The sequence below is a fragment of the Ambystoma mexicanum genome, chromosome 2p (genome assembly GCF_040938575.1).
Source record: "Ambystoma mexicanum isolate Mex_15411 chromosome 2p, UKY_AmexF1_1, whole genome shotgun sequence".
NCBI classification, from domain to species: domain Eukaryota; kingdom Metazoa; phylum Chordata; class Amphibia; order Caudata; family Ambystomatidae; genus Ambystoma; species Ambystoma mexicanum.
In genome coordinates this window covers 1466367326-1466384300 of record NC_090923.1, presented here as the reverse complement: position 1 = coordinate 1466384300, position 16975 = coordinate 1466367326, and the positions used below count along the sequence as shown (strand labels likewise).

Genomic DNA, 16975 nt, shown 5'->3' with positions numbered 1-16975 from the left:
TTTCCCATAGCAAGGTCATGGACAGAGGGTAATGGTCACTGTCGCAGCGGTGAATGATGTTGAAACCTGTGATTGTTTCCCAGCTAGAAATTGGAATCAGGATATAGTCAATAATATTTTTAAAGCACCCATTATTAAAAGTGACATTTTCAGCAGATGGTGATTCAAGCCTCCCATTCACAGCTCTGTAGCCTGATTCACTTTACTTTCTCTAGGATTGATTATACATTCTGAAGCAAATCTTTGTGAGGAACATCTATGACGCCGAGATACCATTGCACCAAATATCGGACCTTGCGCAGATGGCCATCTCCTTAGATTGGAGAGGTACCCAACGCAGATCTGACCAATGGGCCTCACTACAGGCCTCCTTAGCTCCAAAGAGTTTAAGAATTCAAATGAATAATTAACAAAGGAATTCTTCCAAACAAATGAAAACTGTGCTACATCCTTTGTCACTATATGGGACGCATATAAAGCCACTCTACCAGCATACATTATCAGCTACATGGTATGGAAGGATACATTAGCAAACCAAAGCCCAGCTACTAATGTAAACAAGATGAAACATATGGGGGTGGAGTACATGAAATCACCCACTCCTGAGAAATTGTACACAATCATGAAATAATGAAAGAACATACAGGGCATCAGGTATGTTCTTGAAACATCTTGCCAAATTCTTTGGGGGAGCTAATACAGAGGGTACCCCCCGACCCCCGCTAGACTCTTACTTAAAGGAATGGTTCGGTCAAAAATGTTTATTGGCCCTACGGGTCGGCCATGTGTTTTTAAGCCTAAGTCGCTCGATTGTAGAAAGATTTCCTATGGACCTTACCCGAGTTTTCGTCCATTAAACGCACGCGAAAACAGGCAGCAGGGCGCAGCCATTTTGTGATAATCCTATCACTTGCCGCATCGCCCTGGCTGACCTGCTTTTGAGGCACTAAATCATATCCCTCCCCCCTGAGCCTGTCATCAGCAGACGCGTACCGCCCATTTCACAACGCCAAAGCACGTCTTGTGTCAACATTCGCTGCGCTTCACCTAATGACGTGTCGCCATGGAAATGGCAGGACGCCTCTTTCCTCAATAAGTATAAACAGACCGTTTCACAACACACAGCAGCAGCTTTTCGATTCCATTCCTCTCTCTGTGTTACTTTGAGTATTCTGTGACTCGTTTCTGTGCTCTAGTTAGCTACCTTCGTTGCTTGTAGCCCGTGTGAACAGATACCAGTACCACCGCTATAAATTATTTTAGTTTGTTTAACACACAATGGCTACAATAATGCCCTACATGTGCAAGCCCGAGTATACCGAGGAGGAACTACTGGAAAGGGAAACACGCGAAAACGATGGGTCTTCGGACGGCAGTTGGGAGGATGATTCAACAACTGAAGAGCCTGGACCTAGTCGCATGGACAGTGTTTCCACCTGGTGCACATGCAATCGGTGCAAGCTAATGCCAACCGAGGACGAGAACTGCTGCTGCTGTGAAAACTCGGGATGCGTAGCCTACATTTCGGAAGGCGAGCCACGACCGCAATGCATCACCGAGCTGCCAGACTTCAGGGCAGCCTGCCTCACACGGTCCGTGTTGAGGATAATGATGGTGCTTATGCCCGAACTTCGCGCAACTGTTCGTCCTCGTAATCCGAGTAACGAGTAAGTATACTCTGCTTGTCATGCCACTCCCATTTCATGGTCTTCTACTATATCCAAAATTGCATATACATATCATTGTAACGCATGAAAGTCGTTCAATAGTGTGCAGTGTCTAGATAGCATTTGTCCGAGCAGAATGCCATTAGTTACAAGAATTGTCATTGACAACAAACGTTTATTAAACTTATCTTGGTCATTTAAAAACAGTTTGTTTCATTCCTTTTCACAGGTGGTACAGGCTGGTGGCCTATCGTTCCTTTACATGGTGGCTTCACGGGAGGCTTGGACACCGCGTTCGAAGAGTAATACCCGCCTGTGTCGTTCGTGCCATAAGAGAAACTTTCCCAAGTGACAGCGGTCAGTACAGGGGATTTTCTCTCGCTGTGCTGCAACCTGACCTGTACAATGTGTAGTCTTGTATTTTTGTGTCATTAAAATAAGATACAAAATAAAACACAACATATATTTAAACAACGGTTGTTTCAATTTTTTAAATGAATCAAGTGTGTCTCCATTCAAGGATGGACGTCAGACATCTGTGCTCCGAATGGGTGAATGTCAGGTCACTGTGAAGCAGGGTGGTCACTATCTAAGCTAACATAATATATTCTCAATAATGCAAGCACTAAATAACACTTGTTCAAAGTCTTTCAGTCGGTTATGTCTCTATAAAAGTCACACATATATCTATACTATCAATTAACATTGGATTATACAGGCCTTAGGTTAAGGATCTTGACCACCATAATACACTGTTTGAAGTGTGGGTCTGTGCTCACAAGAATCTCCGGTATGTGGCATTTGTTATTGATAGGCAACGATATCCTGCAGTAGGGGTCTAATGTTAGTTGGGGATCTGCTAGGTGGGCATCATGGCGTGGTCAGTGGTCTGCCACATGAAGAGAATACCTTGCAGGGACACAGGGTCAGAATGGCAGTAAGTTTCCACTGGCGAGGGTGCATGGACAAGAACACGTTTGTGGAGATGAACGAGCTATGTGCTTAGTTCAGGCTGGTTCACATGCAGGACAGTGATCTCAGAGGAAGAGTGATGGGTTACATTTATTAGCTGTTGCAAATACCTCTGGAGTTTTCCAATCAGAGTGGGAACGAGGGTGGGGGCCATGTGCTCTGCGCAGTGAGGCCTGGTCACCAAGATGGAGTGGAAAGGAAGTAGAAAAATGGATGCCCCGTGTCCTGCTCAGTGGTCCCATCTACGCGAATGTCAACCAAAGTTAACATCACATAAGGGCAAGGGGCGAACCCACTATTGGAGGCACTTGGTCCGAGTTTCTACTGAGAAGTAAAGGATGAGAGGGGCCTGATGGCCCCTCGATCCCACACACTTGCCTGCACGCCCACCGGCTCATCCATCCCACCCCCTCTATCAAAGGCGGTTCGCACCCGGGGATGAGCGCTGGCATGAGAGGCTGTCATGGGCGCAAACGGCCAAGGTGCCAAACAGCATGTACACTTCAAAAGGTATCCCACGCCCAGGGGCCATCGCTCACATGGCCTCCTCAGACCCCGTGTCTCCAGGCAGGCCTCCCCTGAGGCAGGCCGCACCCCTGCAATCCACATAAGTGTGTCTCCATTCAGCAGTCTTCCTGTGCCTTATCTGCATGCCCCAGGCCCATCCATCCCACCCCCCTCTATCAAAGGTGGTTTGCACCCGGGGATGAGCGCTGGCATGGGGGGCTGTCACGGGCGCAAACGGCCAAGGTGCCAAACAGCATGTACACTTCAAAAGGTATCCCACGCCCAGGGGCCATCGCTCACATGGCCTCCTCAGATCCCGTGTCTCCAGGCAGGCCTCCCCTGAGGCAGGCCGCCCCCCTGCAAACCACATAATACCACGACATACACACGTCATTCATTCACAAACACACCCCTGTTTCTAATACTTTATACACCACTTGATATGTCTCATGAGAACATCTTTGTGCTTTGCAAGTCAACTCCTGAACCTTCTACCTGAGAAGCACTGAGATCTATGCTAATCTGCTCGTCGTCGTGCTATCTGTGACCGCTTTGAGCAAACTCGTCAGTGTGCTACCTGTGGCCATCTACCTGTTCTCCTGCAACATACTGCTCGGCCTGCTGAATCCAACTGTTTGTTGGTCAAGGTAAGGCCATTTATCCTAGTCATATTTCGGTCATTTTTACATTTCTATCTATTTGCGATTACAGTACCCAATAGTGCTATGGTCATTGGTCTCATTGCTATTGACTTGAGTTTCAATTGTTATGCTATCAATAGATCTATTTATTTTCATCTGTGTCAATTGTCATCGAATTGCATCCTTCGGGGGTCCAGTCTATAATGTAAGCATGTTTCCTTCTAGTGTAAAACAGAACATCCAAGGGACGAGTCACATGTTCAGAGTTTAGTCACATCATTTAAAAAATGTCTGTAGCTTATGCAAATACTAAGCCGCACATGATGAACTGGTATAGTTCCGGCGACCAAAACAAACCTTGCATTGAACATGGTATGGTTCATTTACTTTTTTATGAAATTTTTATTCATCAAGGTTTTATAATAATCTAGATATTTACTTTTCAGAATTTTCAACAATGCCTGCCTGTTCGATTAGCGGTTGCCCTTCGAAGACCCATGCTAAATCTGAAGGCACTACAATGCATGTATTCCCTAAAACTTGATCGAATAAGAGAATGGGTCAGACATTGCGGATATCCACCGGAAGAGCTTGAAAGTAGAGTCCAGCAAGTCTTTGAGGACAAGAGGGGTGATCGATACCGCATCTGCAGCCGGCACTTTTCCTCGAACATGTACGCCACATCTTGGGTAACAAAGAAGAATAAACGGCGAACGACACGAAAATTGCTCGCAAACGCTATTCCAACTCTATTCGTCCACATTCCGCCACTGGTGAGTCAAGTGTCCAGATTTAGCTTTAGGCCTTGCGGTAGTGTGTAGGTAGCCGAATGGATTAATTGATATTTTAGGTGTTGTGTCCCTTGTAATACTATCGATATTGATATGAGTGTATAACTTTTTGAATAATGACATTTATCAATAAATTATTTTTCGATTTTATAACCCCCAAAGGAGATCTATTTATGGGCACATGGAACTGTGCTATATTGCGCATTTTCAATAGCATTATTCTCAAGTATTCTGTCGGTTTACATGGCAATTTTTTAATATTTGCATTTCATTATCAAACAATAATTTACCTTTGCAACTGCTTGACTATCCACTGAATCTGAAGCAAGAACATTCTACATCCGTGACGTGCCCGCAGTTATCAACCACTTCTAGCGCGTATCAGGTAATCATACTTGGCTATTCCGCTACAGACTTGTTTTATGCATGTCAAGTAATAGTTTTTATGTATCGTGTGATTATTTTACCAATTGTTTGGTTAGTGCTTTCCAATTGAGATACACCTTAGTTGTCGTCCCCTGGTGTTTGTTTTCAGTTATAATTAGTGTTATCCATACTAATGCAAGTACTGTCTTTCAGGGAGATGCTGAAGCGTCCACCACATTGACACCAGCCCTAGATTTTCTTCAGCAGCACGAGATATGGATACTGACAGCTCCATCGACCGTGATCATCAGGACTGGAACACTTGTCGTTTGATTGTTCTACACCATGTTTCATTCGTGGTTAGCCATTGATATGTACCTGTGCGGTCGACCCCAAGTGTGTGTTGTGTTTTCAATATTGTAATCCTTACTAATGTAAATACTATGTTTCAGGCAGTTGTTGAAGCGTCAACCCACGCACTTGATGCGGAGCCTGACATTCAAGTAATTCCAGGGGAAGTGGAAGCGGGACCATGCGGATACGAATCATCGCAACAGCTTTCGGAAGTGGACACCACATTTACAACATCCATAGATATTCTTCAGCAGCACGAGGTATGGATACTGACAGCTCCATCGAGCGTGATCATATAACGTGATTCCATTTGCTATCCTTTCTTCCCTATTAACGCAAGTACTGTGTTTCAGGGAGACGATGGAGCTTCCACTACAATCACAAGATCCCATTTAGATGATGCAGATGTAAAGAAATCGTAGAAATAAGTCGATTAAATCTGATCATATTTAAATATTCCTTGATTATTTTAGACAATGCATCATTTGTGGTTATCTCTTTATATGTACCTGTGCTGTCGACCCCAAGTGTGTGTTATGTTTGCAATATTGAAAACCATACTAACGCAAGTACTGTGTTTCAGGGAGTTGCTGATGCCTCCTCTCCAATACAATCATTTATGGCAGTTCATGCAGAGCCAGAGGTATGGATACTGACAGTTCCATGGAACTAGGTCATCAGAGCTCGAATACTTGTCGTTTGATTGTTCTACACAATGTTTAATTTGTGTTGAGCTATTGAGATGTACTTGTGTGTTCGTCCTCACGTGTGTTTTATGTTATCAATATTGTGATACATAGTAATGGAAGTACTATGTTTCAGGGAGTCGATGGAGCCTCATTCCGTGCTGTCTATGCGGATACAGAAAATATAGTCGTTGCAGCGCAAGAGGAAGGGAAGAGATGCGGAAACGAATCGGAGCTACAGCGTGCAGATGTTGAAGGTCGAGTCAAGAAAGTTGCAAAGAAAAGAAACAAAAATAAGGTTAGTTACAAACAGTTCATAACTTTAGACTTTCTTTGTGCTGGGGACTATTTTATGTTTTTTCCAGTCAATTGTACTATACTTTATCTTGTGTTTAAACTGGACATCCCTTTTCCAATCTGTCCTCTAGTTACCCGTGGGTGTACAAACTATACATACACAGACAGTGAAACGAATGAGAGATGATGCTAGCCAGACCATTTACACTATGGAGGAACTATTAATTCAGACGCAGCGTGTTGAGACTAGAGATACTCATATCCAATGGCCAGAACATGAATTGAATGTGTCCGGAGAATCCAGTAAAGTTGTAATGGACCATTGCTACAGTGCGACCGTACCACCACAAGAAGATGATACTGAATGTATTGAGGATGGCTTGGAAGTAGTCGCAGATCAATTCACACAATCTACACCCGCCAAAAAATTGCCACCAAAAAAGCTGCCGACATTGTTGTGTTCTCCCATCAATGTTGAAGTAACAGATGTTGAAATGACAGAGAATGAACCCAGCAGCAGCATTCACCGGCACATCAGAACCTGATATCGGCGATATTTCTTTCAATGCTGCTGATATGTCCTCAACGATGCAGTCCGAAACAAGTGTGATACCGGATGACAGTCTAATGAAAGAGGGCAAATACATAGTATTCGACAGTTATTTGATGGATATTATAATTATGCTGAAATGTGGGCATTCCGTCAGAGGGAAAGTATGTGGGAAGCCATTGATTCATGTGACTCATGAAAAACAAGGCAGTAACGTCAAGATACATGCCGCCTGTAGATTAAATCATACGTTCTCATGGTCTGCACAACCGATTCTGGGGAAACTGCCAGCAGGCAATCTACTGTGTGCAGCTGCATCTCTTTTTAGTGGCTCCAGTTTTAGAAAGTTAGAGTCTTTCTTTCAGTTTGTGGGACTTCATTTCATTTCTAAAACGCAGTACTACAAATACCAACATGATTATCTGTTTCCGGCCATTAGTGATGCTTGGAAAATTGAACAATTGTCTCTAACAAGTACATTCGAAGGCAAACGATTCAGGCTAGCCGGCGATGGACAGTGCGACAGCCCTGGATTTTCTGCCAAGTACTGCACCTACCACTTTCAGGACATGGATAGTAAGAAAATTGTGAGTTCGGTGGTTGTGCAGGTAACACAATGTACATCCTCAGTGGCCATGGAGAAACTAGGATTTATAAAATCAGTGGAATATCTACAATCGAGGGGAATGCACATCGACCTCATAGCCACGGACAGACACGTTTCAATTGCCAAGACAATGAGAGAGCAGTTCCCACATATTAAACATCAATTTGATGTATGGCATCTTGCTAAATAAATCAATAAGAAAATCTCGGCTGCAGGGAAAGAAAAAGGTTTGGAAAGTATTTCACAGTGGTCCCAGTCTATCAGCAACCATCTTTGGTGGAGCTCCAAAACTTGTGAAGGGTCAGTAGAAATACTACTTGAAAAATGGCACTCACTGATGCACCACTGTACCAACGTGCACCGCTGGTCAGAAAACCTACATTTCCACCAATGTGAACATGGCCCTTTGTCCCCAGTGGAGGCACGGAAGAAGAAGTGGTTGATTCCATCTTCACCGACACACAAAGCCATTGAGAAGATTGTTTTCAATAAAACTCTATCAAGAGATTTGAGGGGACTGACAGAATTCTGTCACACAGGAGGTTTGGAGGTGTTCCACAATATGTGCCTAAAATACAGGCCAAAGCGCTTGCATTTCAGCATACAGGGCATGAAACATAGGACTCTACTTGTGGTCTTGGCCCATAACGAGAATCTCTGCCGTGAACAATCTAGGACTACGGGTAATGTAAGGATGCCTCGCTACACTAAGGTGTTATCTAAAAGAAGTAAGCAATGGGTGATCAAACCAGTCTATGAGGAAATGGAGTTCGACTTTGTGAAAAGCCTTATTGTTGCTGTACTCGAGAAGCACAGATATGGAATTTTGAACGTTTCTGTGCAGAGCACTGATGCATTGCCACCAAACATTGCCACTGTGCCATGTCCACCCAAAGCAGAGCTGGTTGTGAAGTACGAATCCCGGTTTAAATAATTGTAATATGATTGTCTTTTTGTAAATAAATGTTATTGTACAGTGTACATACAAATTATGCTAACCCTAACCCCTCCCTTCACCATCCTGGGTGGCGAACAACCTGGGTGTCATCTTTGACTTCTCTCTCTATTCACCTCATATCGCTGACCTTGTCAATATGTGTATGTATATATTTTTGTTGCTGTAACTAAGTTTCGCAATCTCATGTAAATGCTGCGCACTGTTAACTAGGGGGAGGCTTGCGTATTGCAAATAATAAAACAAACAAACAATAAATCTCACTTTCAACTCAACTCCTCGGGTACGTTATACTTTCCCTGACCTTCCCCCAAAAAGTCAATGTCTCCATAGTTATGGTTCTCTAGGGTTGCAAAGCTTGCGGACAACGAGGACAAAATTGGGGGCCTCAGAATGCGCCAAGTGAGCCGTTGCAGATGGGAGAGAAGCCAGTTCGCATTTGCACATTGAGGCCTAGTACTAGATGGATTCGAAAATTCAAGTTCTCAAAGATGGCTTTACACGGGATGTTTCCAAGTAAGAAAGTATGCTCATTTAGAGTGAAGGTCAGCGGCTTTGATTTTCAGCTGGCGGTCTGAAGAGGCCCACAACTCGCAATGGCAGTATAAGGTTTTATTGTTTTTTTACCTTGAGAGACAGGGACCATGCCGAAAGGACTTCTTTGAAGAAGGGGTGCAATAACGTAAAAGACGATAAGGCAGAACATTCTGAAACTAGACCGAGTTTCATGTTAGTTCAGTATACGAAAAATCGTTGTCAAGAGCACAGTGGGATTTACGGACTGCATTACGCAGAGACACAATGGAAATTGGAAATATAATGTAAGTAACTCTTTAGACGTGTTTATACCGGAATGAAGAATGAATGGATGAATGAATGAATGAATGAATGAATGAATGAATGAATGAATGAAGAGCAAGTCAAACGTTTGTGGGATCGTCTTTGTACCGGGCACATGGGCATGCAGGTCCACATTCCACATGCATGTAGACAAACAGTTGTTTCTCATTATGTGTTAACCTCGATTTATTTCATTAGTTTTCGCATTGATTTTAGAGCCGAACATAGTCCATTGCACTATCCTTGAAAGCAAATAGTTTCAGATTGGCCGTAATAAATAAAATGAATAATATTAATAAAGATCGGCTGGCGAGACTAATTATAATTTCTATGTTTTCAAAACAGGTATATCCTACCCTACTGCCACCAGTTTGAGACCCCGGCAGATGGTTTTTTCAACCGCCAGCTGCAGCTTATCGTAAACAACTGCACCACTTTGACGATCTTATGGGACGATCGCCAAGGGCCCATTTGCCCTTACGCGGTACTAACGTCTAGAAGCAACATATCAACCTTTACGCTGGCCTAGTGCCTACTTGATGGAACAGCCTTGCGGTTCACCGTGCAACCGAAGTGCTTCTTTTAACGAAAACCAACACCCTGTATACCATAAAGGAACAGCGCGTGACTCACAATAAAACGGAGCAGGATTTGCGGATAGAGAGAAAAGAAAAAAAATGACATTCCGATTTAATATGCCAATTGCTGAATATTCTATAAACATTTAATGTTAAATAAATGTACTTTACCAAATGTACCGTGTTGCTGTTTGATTTGAAAGTACAGTTTCATATTCCGAATTGTGGCACGCTGTGTTGTGAGTTGATCTGTGTTGTTTCCGGGTTCTGTGTGAAGTCGCGTAGAAGACGACTGGGCATGTTTGCCTACGCAGCACAGTAACGTCACGGAGAGAGGCGGGGAATATGAATGTTTTGATAATGTCAGGCTCAGGGGCGGGGGATATGATTTAGTGCCACAAAAGCAGGTCAGCCAGGGCGATGCGGCAAGTGATAGGATTATCACAAAATGGCGGTGCCCTATTGCCTGTTTTCGCGTGCGTTTAATGGACAAAATACTCGGGTAAGGTCCATAGGAAATTCTTCTAAAATCGAGCGACTTAGGCTTAAAAACACATGGCCGACCCATAGGGACAATAAAACATTTTGACCGAACCATTCCTTTAAAACCTAGGAACATAATAATAAAGTCACCGCAATGCAGGTATAACATTCAACAGTGGTTTAGGATCTGGAAAAAGCAAACGAGTTTGATAAATATTATGAAGCCTTGTATACTCCTGAACCTTCACCTTCCCCTTGAATTATTGACAATTACCTGCAGGACATCCCCACCCCACGTATAACTGTGTTTCTCTCAGTCACTACCAGAAAGTGGAGCAATACATCTTGCATGGGGATATTAGAGCAGCAATAATTAAACTAAAAAATGGTCAAGCACCAGGACTGCTTAGGCTACCCATCATTGTTTGAGGTACTTTAAACCGGGAGTCTAGTGCTCGGAGCGGGGATTAAGAGCTCCTCCTCTTCTCTCTCATAGTGGAGCTCTTTACATGAACCAATTCAGAAATTACAATCCCCTCCAATTGACGAGGGTCAGGGTGCTGTTGAGCAGCGGGTAAAGGAAGATGTGAATTGTGAGAGCTCTGTCGAGGCCTGCAGGATCCTGTTAATAATATCCTGTTTTCTTTCGCCCTAACATTATTTTGGTGGCACCGGAGCACTGAGAGGCGATCAGGGGTGGGCAGTCTGCTCCGGGAGAAAGCTACGGGATGCAACACAAAGTTACAGCCCCCGAGTGCAGCGTCTCTGCGCTCCGGGCGCCCTCTTGGTTTTCGTTGCTTCCGGGCCACTGTACATTCCGGCCACCTTGGAGGCACGTCCGAAGAAACAGGGCTCGGACCAGCCAACGCAGCAAGCAATACTGACGGACGACATCTAGACTGAAGCCGTTCGGGTAGGCGGGGCGCAGGGATGGGGTGTGTGGTGCTGCACACTTCTGGTCCTGGAGCCCCCCCCACATCTCCCCTCTGCCATCTGGCATCCTGACGGCGGGACCAGAGGTCTCCATAGACTGCAGGATCTTCGGTGGTGCAGATCACCAGCTTTGTCAAACACAGCCGTAGGAGCATCAACGGTACGGCACCGTGGTTGGTAACTGACTGCGCCACCCGGGGTGAGTAGCAAAGTGAACGGCCAGGCCCGATGATGGGTGCCTCCCCCCATGTGAGAAAGATATGCACAGGCAACTATCTTTATACTCACAAAGACCTTGTTAATTAGCCCACCAACGCCAATGGGAGCCTAGAGAGACCTAGAGCAGGGAGTGGGCAGACAGACCCGAGGTGGTGGAGATAGTGGTGCAGTATTTCTCCTCCCCTGCAGAAACTGGAGATGGTGGCTAAATTTGTGCGGGCCTCAGGTTTGGCGTAGTGGCACACCTGCTGTTAGAGCACCAGACCTTCCCCTCATTCTTGAGTCGGAGCCATTGTAAAAGATAAACCGAAGAAGCATGGTGCACAAAGCAAGATGGAGCAATTCACCATCGGTATCCCACTCCTATCCAAGACTCCTACCTCCGCTGACCCAGCAGGCGGTCAACCTCCAGGAACACCTGACCTCTGCCTCGTAGATGTGATGAAGGCCATCACTGACCCATCAATATCCATGGAGTGCAAATTGATCAGTCTCAGTCTGGAAGCTTCTCTGCTTTGCCAGGACATGCATACGATGGCCGTGGGAGTGGGGGAAGCCGAGAAACACATTTTGGAGTCAGAGGGTGCCAGGACATTGTAGCATCAGGTTTCTATGTTAATGCACAGGAAAAGATGCTGGAGCGCCATGTCAAAGAGAACGAGGGCCGTTCTAGACAGAGCAATGTCTTCCTCCGAGGGTTGCTGGAGAAAACAGAGGGCCCAAGCATGGAACTCTTTTAGGAACAATGGCTGACTGATTTAAGGAAGCCAAGAAATTATCAAACTACTTCTCTGTGGAAAGTGTGCATCGGATGCCTACTGGCCAGCCAACACTAGGAGCTTTGCCTCAGACGGTGATCATTAAGCACTTGAACTATCGTGACCAAGATGCCCTGTTACAAATGGCACAGACGAAGGGCCCAATCAAATACAATGGCGCAAAGATCTTACTTTTCCTAAACTACACAAGAAAGTGTAGGAAGCCTGTCAATCTTTTGACTCAATTAAAAGAAGACTCTAGATGCACATCATCAAACATGCTCTCTTTTTTCCAGCGCAGTTGAAAATATACAACACTGGCACCACCTAATTCTTTAATGACCCCCGTGAATCATGGAATTGATTTGAGCTGGAACTGGTTTGGAACTGACCCTACATCCAAAAACCAGAGGAGCAATAATCTGTTGCCACAGGACCGTACATCGCCAATGCAACCGGCTCGACCACAGGGCCCCGACGTGGCCCATCTCGCAGAAGAGGCCTGGGCCTCTTGTAACTCTGGCTGACAGACTCAGTGCCCAGAGAACTGAACTTTCTGCTGATATCCGGACTACCAGGGTATTATTGGGCTTTGGCGGCATGGGCCCACCTGAACTGTCAGGCCTCAACGGAGGAGCGACTGCTCCGCCAACCCCTTGTTGTTTAACTGTTTTCATGACAGTCTTTTGTGATTGTGAGTAATGATGTTCGGATAACAGGTACTTCAAGTTGGGATGAAGTATGGGAGGGGAGTTGGGAAGTTCTTGTTTTCTTAGGTTTCGATTGGTACATCTCGCTCATCGGTACACAAAATCTGATCATGCCTCATCCCACAAGGCCACTGGATATTGGGGCAGTGTCCTCCGTCACTCTCACTTGGAACGTCATGGGGACAGGTGACACAGAGAAACTCCTTATGTTTCTAACATGGAATATCAATGGTCTGGGCACCAGCATAAAACATAGGCTTGTTCTACAATACCTCAACAGATAGGCCCCAGACATGGCCCTACTCACTGAAACACACCTGGCAGGGCAGGTGTATAACTTCTTTCAGAGATCGCAGTATAAGACTTACCTGCATGTTGGGTTTTACTTCAGGGCTCGTGAGTTTCTGGTTCTCACACACAAATGCCTACCTCTTAGATTGTTGACTGTTCAGCAGCATCTGCGGGGCAGATATTTGTGCTACTAATGGGAGACTTATGGGGGGCTACTCTAGGCACGATTGAGGTTTATACCCCACTGACACTATCCATGGAGTTATTAGATGATATTCAGACCATGCTTGTGAGTTACCATTCTGATCTTTGGGTCGTGGGGGGGGGTTTCAATGATGTTATGGACATGACCCAGGACAGTACACATCTTCGAAGTAGAAATCCCAGCATACCCACAAAGCTATCCACATTCTCGATGGCACTTGGCTTCAGCGATGCATGGAAGGAACCACACTTATATGATCAAGGTTTCTCTTTTCACTCCAGTGCTCTTGCTTCCATGTCTAGGATCGATTATTTCTTCCTACCAAGACAGGATGTACATAAAGTCACTTCGGCCCGCTTTCTTGCCAGAGGGATCTGAAAGACGGGATGAGGGGCTCAGACAGGTGAAAGAACTAACGAGTGGTGCAGGTGAAATGTTGAGAGAGGATGAGGGTATAGCAGAGGCCTTCGCTGATTACTTTAAGGACAAATACTGGAACCCACACTGTCCCTACGACCAACGGGACGCGGATTGGGTAAGTAACATTGCCCTCCCACACTTGACAGAATCCCAGACACTGGAACTGGATATTGCAGAGGAAGAGATCACTAATGTCATGACTCAACTCCAATCTAGGAAGGTGCCAGGTCCAAATGGCTGCCCTATTGAGTTCCTGAAGAAATTAAACATGATGGTAGTTACTCCCCTGGTTCATCTCTTCTGGCACAGGAGAGACACCTGTACCCCCGGATCTGCGGAAGGCCAGCATTGTAGTTTTTCCAAAGAAAGATAGACACCCACACTATGCGCCTCCTACCGACCTAGCTCACTGGTGAACAGGAAGGCTAAGATATTTGCTACGGTGCATGCGGATCCCTTGCTAAGGGTAATCCCTTCTCTGATACTTCCAGGTCAATGTAGCTTCATGCTGGATACATCCACCCATATGAATATACAGAGTCTACAGCTTGCAACTGAACAGGCTCCCATCCTCCAAGAACCTCTTGTGCTTCTCTCGGTAGATTTGGAAAAGGCGTTTGACCAGTGCTAGAAGTGTACGAAAAGAAGTCGTGGAACTATGTTCCCTGCTGGCCTGCACGCACTGCCCACAAACCCCATCACCACGTCCCCTCCCACACACAATACACACCACCAAACACTTGCATCTGCAGCTTAAGGGAACATTCAGTGCAGTGCACTGGAAGTGCAAGTTTCAACTTATTCCGACACTTTCATTTTAAAAATGAAACCATTCCGGAACGGTTTCTTTTTAAAATAAAAGTATAGGAGCTGTAAAAGGTAATTTAAAAAAGTAGAGGAGCATCGCTCCCGACCGCTCCCGCTCCCTTCGACCACTGCGTTTGAAACTGTGCAATGGGATAGCCTATGGGAGATCATGGGATGGAATGGATTTGGTGTCAGTTTGATCCGTTGGGCCCGTCTACTCTATGCATCATGGAATCAACGGAGCGACCTCCAGGACCTTCCCATTGGGCCGTGGTGCCAGACAGGGGTGCCCCCTCTCCACCCTATTGTTTACGCTGGCTATTGAGTCGCTGGAAATACAACTCAGACGGACCCAACGTGGGTGGGGTTCAAGTGGCCAGTGGGATGGGAGAATAGGGTCTCACTTTACGCTGATGACCTCTTGATATTTATGGGAGACCTGTCTTGGCCCTGATGAAATGGCTCCAAGAACATGAGCTATTCGCTGGGTTGAAAGTAAATTGGAACAAATCTGTATTTTCCCCAATACAGGGCGAAGATCGGGCTTGCCCCTCTGGATTGCTCGTATCAGATTGAGAGGGTGGGCTTTCGCTATCTGGGCATATATATCGGAATTGATCACTCGAGGTTCCCTTCCCAAAACTTACATCGTATCACAAACCATTTTTTAAATGATGTCAAACACTGGAAGTCTCTTTCATTAACATTAGGGAGGGCCGCTATATTTAAAATGCTAACACTACCCAGACACATTGATATGCTCCAAAATGTCCCACACATGATCCCAAAGCAGGAATTTGACAAGATCGATAGGTCCTTATGGAATTTTTCTAGTGTGGTAAGCAACCCGGCATTGCCCTGACCCCAGTGCAATGCTCAATCTATGGCGCTTTAAAAACACAACTCTGCTGTATAAGCGCCTAACAAATGCTCAATAAAATAAAAAATAAATCTGGGATGGAGACATTGGACCGCCACATGTGCAACGCTATTTTTGGGGGAGCCAGTTGGAGCCGGAAAATGACTGCCTGCGTGGGATCCACAATTCCCTCACATACAGGTCGAGAAGGCATGGGTGCGGGGGGCACACCAATCCAAATTATATCATGGGAAAGGCAGGGAACTCACTCTCTCAGGCATGACCCAACACATTCTAGGGGTATGGAAAGTAGTACACAAGCACATTGGTTGGGGGAAGTAACGAACATTGGCACAGCCCATATGGGACAATGTACAATTACCTGAACTGAACAAGATTGTCAGATTTCGGCCATGGGTTACTGCTAACATCCTGACACTTGGCGATGTGATTAAGGAGAATGCACTTGTGCACTTTGCCGAACTGCAACACTCACACAGAGTGCTAGATACAGAACACTATCATTACATGCAGCTGGCACATGCCGTACGTACGCAAATCGGGGATCTCCAGCAGATCCCGCAATGCTCCCCACCGGAGAGAAATGTCTTGCGGGAGAGGATCGAGAAAAGGGTCACCTCCACACTATCAAGCCATCTCTTCTTGCGCCACATGGGATCTACCCAAGCTCAAAACAAAATGGGAATTGGACGGACGGACGTGGGGCGATTGAATCTGAAGATTGGGCTGACTATCTAACTGCATTGGGGTGTCCGATGGTATCCTCCTGGAATATTAAGGAATGGTTTAACCACTGTTGAATTCTGAGAGCAAACAATTTCACCACAAGCGATGGAGCCAGTTCTGTTTTGGGAGAAAATAAAACGCTCACCTTTTTTCATCTGCTAGTAGGTGCGGCGTCGTCAGGAGTGTGTGGACATTCTGTAGAGAAACAGAAGGGAAATGCGGGTCAGATGGCACGACATGCTGGTACAACGATGACACACTGTGTGCTTGAGGCTCCACTCAAAGTAGGTACATTACAAATGATGCATCCCCTCTCCATCTGCGGCAGACATGTTGGACTTTCTGCAGCTGCATTATAATAGGTCAGATCTCAAATCCAGCAGACGAGGCACCCATCATTGATATTAAAACGGCACTCCCGTGCACGACTTTCTTTTAAAGCATCTAAGTAATCAGCACAGTGCTAGAAATGGAGCAAATGTATTGGAGGAACTGTCACCTCTTTAGAGGGGCAGGGCTGTGGTGCGGAGGGGGCGGGGCCAAGTGGCCTGGACCCTGGCCAGGTTGCAACAGAGTATCGCTTTATAGAACCCAATCCTATCAATTTGCATAAAACCAAAGAGCATTATGGGAACATCATAATGTCCACCATTAAATGTTAAACATGTCTTAAAGTGAGTCAGCAAGAAGGCCTTTTAAGTGAATAATGGACTGTTCTGTTTTGATTGGTCA

General features: G+C 45.5%; 1 protein-coding gene across 3 annotated transcripts in view; it reads right to left on the bottom strand.

The window, feature by feature from the left end:
* The window catches only part of LOC138567624 (syntaxin-binding protein 4-like), an 839836-nt gene that overhangs the window by 62147 nt on the left and 760714 nt on the right, over positions 1–16975 (bottom strand). For all 3 annotated transcript variants that reach the window (XM_069646045.1, XM_069646044.1, XM_069646046.1), the window contains one exon: positions 16389–16438. In XM_069646045.1, the coding sequence (XP_069502146.1) occupies positions 16389–16438 (50 nt within the window). The remainder of the gene's footprint in view (positions 1–16388; positions 16439–16975) is intronic.